Source organism: Aplysia californica, unplaced genomic scaffold (assembly GCF_000002075.1).
Source record: "Aplysia californica isolate F4 #8 unplaced genomic scaffold, AplCal3.0 scaffold00038, whole genome shotgun sequence".
NCBI classification, from domain to species: Eukaryota; Metazoa; Mollusca; class Gastropoda; order Aplysiida; family Aplysiidae; genus Aplysia; species Aplysia californica.
The window spans coordinates 1,641,356-1,645,677 of record NW_004797308.1 but is presented as its reverse complement, the minus strand read 5'-3'; the positions used below and the strand labels follow the sequence as shown (position 1 = coordinate 1,645,677).

The 4,322-nt window shown below is 40.4% G+C and overlaps 1 protein-coding gene across 6 annotated transcripts in view; it reads left to right on the top strand.

The window, feature by feature from the left end:
- LOC101858246 (nuclear pore complex protein Nup153) overlaps positions 1-4,322 on the top strand; it is a 148,071-nt gene that overhangs the window by 2,466 nt on the left and 141,283 nt on the right. For all 6 annotated transcript variants that reach the window (XM_013091512.2, XM_035973961.1, XM_035973960.1 and 3 more), the window contains exon 2: positions 1,649-1,762. In XM_013091512.2, coding sequence (XP_012946966.1) covers positions 1,649-1,762 — 114 coding nt within the window. The remainder of the gene's footprint in view (positions 1-1,648; positions 1,763-4,322) is intronic.

Genomic DNA, 4,322 nt, shown 5'->3' with positions numbered 1-4,322 from the left:
GAAAAAATCATGAAGATCGACCTGTAACTTCCAGAGATATCCACAAAAGATCGCTTACTGTATATCGCACCACAGGATGTACTCTAGTATTATTTTTGAAGGAAAAGGACAAAAAAAGGTGCTGTGGACACAAGGAGATGAAAGAAGAAAACAAGAATTAGACTATATCTATACCTAGACTAGTATTCTTTAAAAGGAAAAGGACAAAAAAGAAGAAGAAAAAGACATGAAAAGAAGAAATTGAACATTTTGGAGATTAAATTTCCATATGGCCACCTCTATTCTCACCCGGGGCGGGAATAGTGCAGGCGAGTCTTTTGGCTATGAAAGTGGCTATTCTCACCCGCCCGGAAGTTCTCGCAAGATCTACTCCTCCCCTCTTCTTTCTCTCTCTCTTTCTGAATACTGTCTATCGGTGTGGACGATCAAATTGACCAAAACAAAGTTAAAAAATGATGTTAAAACACAAAAGTAAATTAATTTGGTTGTCTACAAAGAAGCTACGGCTATTTAACTTTTCGAATAGAGCCGAACTACGCGCGTCGCCATTTTTTGTTCTCTCTCTCACTCTCTCTGTCTCCCCTGCCCACAGACAAAATTGTACGCTTTTAGTAGGCTACAAGTACAGTTGTAATGGAACGTTTGTTCACAGCACAGAATTCTACAATTTTTCTCTTATCACAGTAGAATTCTGTGGTTTAGGGTGAACGCAAAATTTGTTGACACGCGCACCGGGTGAGAATAGCCACAAGACCCGCCTGCACTATTCTCACCCCGGGTGAGAATAGAGGTGGCCTTTGGCTATTCTCACCCGGTGCGCGTTCACCGTTATAGCCTAGATCTAGGCCAACAAATTTTGCGTTCACCCTAAACCACAGAATTCTATACTGTGATAACAGAAAAATTGTAGAATTCTGTGCCGTGAACAAACGTTCCATTGCAACTGTAGCCTACTAAAAGCGTACAATTTTGGGCGCTTTTTCGGTATTCCCACCCCGCAATTTTATTCACGGGTTTGGGCTTGGGCCACAAGAGTAGGGGGGTTTCAGGGGGGCTTGCCCCCCTTACCTAATAAAAATAGGAAGGTGGGTTTCAGGGGGGCATGCCCCCCTGAATTTTACCATAATTTAATGTTTTGCAGTTGTTAGGTTTGATATCTTAGCTCACCGCGAATCAAACGTATAGATCTAGATGTCTAGATGAAAAATCTCGGATGTCCCGTGTGCAAGTTGCGCACGTTAAAGACCCCTTGGAGGTCCAAAATCGATAAGAGTAGGCTTCGGCCGCCACCCGGGCAAAATTCAAAATTTCCTACCAATTGAAAATGTTTGGTGTATCCCGCGCGCTCATATGACCTTATGCAGTTGCGAGCGCCGTAAAACACTTACACCCCCCCCCCCCCCAAGGTATGCGCTCTTATTTTACCATATCTATCCACATCCCATTCTGATTTGATTAGTCCTTTTGTTGTTATCCAATATGGAAATGATATGCCTTCGTACATAATGTCTTTTTTTGGCATGGGCATAATGAGGTATTATGAAATGCTTTGTTAATGTGAACTTTTGCTCTGACTTATAGGTCTGTCCAGTTTAAAAAAGTATTTGCTGTACATAACATTGCTCCCCTATTTGGGTTTTGTTTGCAGTCTCTTTTTGGGAAGATCAAAAGTTCTGTAAAAGACTTACTGATACCATCATGGCTTTCTCGAGGATCTGGTGACAGTGACACTGATGTGAACGGCCAGGAATCTGGAAGACAGGTATTTTTTAAGATTTTAAAGCATAGCTTGCAAGCTGGGGGTGGCTCACACATACCGGGGTGAATTTTCGGTGGTGCTGTTTGTGGACAGGCTTGTGATTTACATTCAATGCTGCTCGCTGACAGAAATGTGCTATTGTGTCATGACATCACAAACTCTTTACACTTATCATACTGGTAGATTCTAGAGTTACATAGTTCACGTGAATGGAACATGGTTAATCCATGAATTTTTTTGCTATTTGAGCAACCTCTTAAAACAGAAAGACCGACTAAAAATAACATTTGGCGGGGGGGGGGGGGGGGAGAGGAGAGGCTACACCCCCAAAGTCAAAATTCGGCTCAAAATTATGGAATTTGAGTTGTAGGCATTATTAGCTTCCTCAGCTTCTCCTACAACTATTTCATCGCATAAGAAACCCCCAAAACCGTATTTTTTCCCCATACCGGGCATGTGTGTAACCGCCATTTCCTCATAAAGTCAGTATTTTATTTTTCTTTATCGGCCGTTTTCTCAAAACGCGACTTTTCTCTATATTTTTTTGAATAACTCCACCATTTTTCATCCAATCTTCATGAAATTTTCACAGAATAAAGAGAGGAGGTAATACTAAAAATTTGTCTGTTGAATTTTTGATATACGGAATAGATTTTTGTTGGTGGTGTCTGGAGTGGATTTTCACGGATTTTTCGCAAACGTGAATGCTACCTCAGGAAAAAATTCATTAACATTTTTCTAATTCGTTTAGGAAAAAAACAACACACAAATTTTTAGATCTAATGTTTGTGAACACGCATGCAAAAAAACAATCAATTTCCGTGAGCGATAAGTGCGGTATTCATTACGTAAGGCATGTCAACAAAATCCAATATGGCCACCGTATCCATGGAAACGAAACTTTTTCTCAAATTTGATTGCGGTTTTTATGACTCCTTACTATGCTTGTTATATGTGTGAAATTAGGTAAAATTCGGTCCAGTAATAAGCGAGAAAGCCTTCAGGTGTAGCCCCCCCCCCCCCTTAAGGCTGACTATTTTATTTGCACAGAGAGCCGATCTGCCACTCATCCCAGTTCAATCCCAACTATCCTGATTTTCTGCCTCAAATCTCTCATCCTGATTTCGATCATGTGTGTCCCTATTTTTTGTTCTGCCTGTTGCGCAAGATTTTCTAAAAGTTTACTCTGCCTTGGATCTTGGCTCGCATGTATTATTTCTACTATGAGTAGTATCGATTCAGCATTCTGACTTAAAACATTCTCAAGATCTACACTTTCACTTTTGTGAGGCTACCACTGAGAATTATCTGATGATGCTAGCAATATCACACACGCCCTGTGCCGGCAGTGCAAAAACATGGTGGACTCGCTCCAGCCAGGGGTAACCATGGGAACATGCTAATTTATAGCACTTTTTTTGTGTGTCAGCCCCCATGTATCATACATCAATACACACAAAAGAAACATTTTTTCCATTATCTTCAGAGACAGTCAAAATTTTATTAAAGAAAGAGAATTGGTCGATTATCATCATTGCCTTTCTCACCCTGGGCCAGGAGGGCAGGCCAAAATTGCCTTGGTGGGGCCTAAAAATCAGATGGCACCGAGGCATTTGCTAGGGCACCAAGGCAAAAATTATAGATTATTTTGTTGATTAAAGTTGGTAATACTGGATCGTGCATCACAACGTTTATATAGATAACAATAAAATTAGTTTTTGCTCTCTATAAAAGTATAGAGTTTATTGGAAAATTTATAAAATCATGAATGAAAACTAAGTTAATCACAGTTTAGTAAGCTCATAAAAAAAACAAAAGCACTAAAAATCAGTTTTAAATCAAATTATAATGATCACAATTTCTTCTTGACTTTTAAAATCGCTTACAAATTTTTGGATAGAGGCACAGACACCATCCGGCACGTCCAGAGGCCGGATGGAACCACCGCTGAAACACAGGTAGACATTGCAAACAATAAATAGCTACATCTCTCTCCTCTAAAACAGTGCTTCCACTCTTCCGTATTTTTACGGAAATCCGTGCTTTCTGCCAGTTTCGCACTTGTTCCTCCATCATTATCAACTCCCTCCGTAAAAATCTGCGACAGCGTAGGACTACCGAAAATCCGTAGCAAAAGAACTGTACTTGCCTTTGTATCGTCTTGTACAATATAAGTTACGGATATTTACGGTAATTCTTTCGGCAACAGTTTGCTACGGTATAGAAATCTTGCCAGATTGCGCATTTCCTGCCATTGGCCATTAATCCGCTATGCCCCATGCCTTCATTGCGGGTTGGTTGGCAGTACATTTTTTACCTGCAGATTGATAAAAATCTGACGAACTTTTTGCGCCACTTTCCTCCCTTCTATCATTCCCTCATTCCGTCTGTCTATCTTTGGATTGTTGCTGCGGCTGGAAAATCAGCGCGTTGATCAAGTATGTTTACTTGTGATCTTAGGAAATTACTGTCAGAAAGAAACTTTTTCGCAAATTTATTGTCTAGATCTAGAGAAATAAATTATCAGGGCGAAGATTCTACAGCACGGGAACGCGATAAGGGC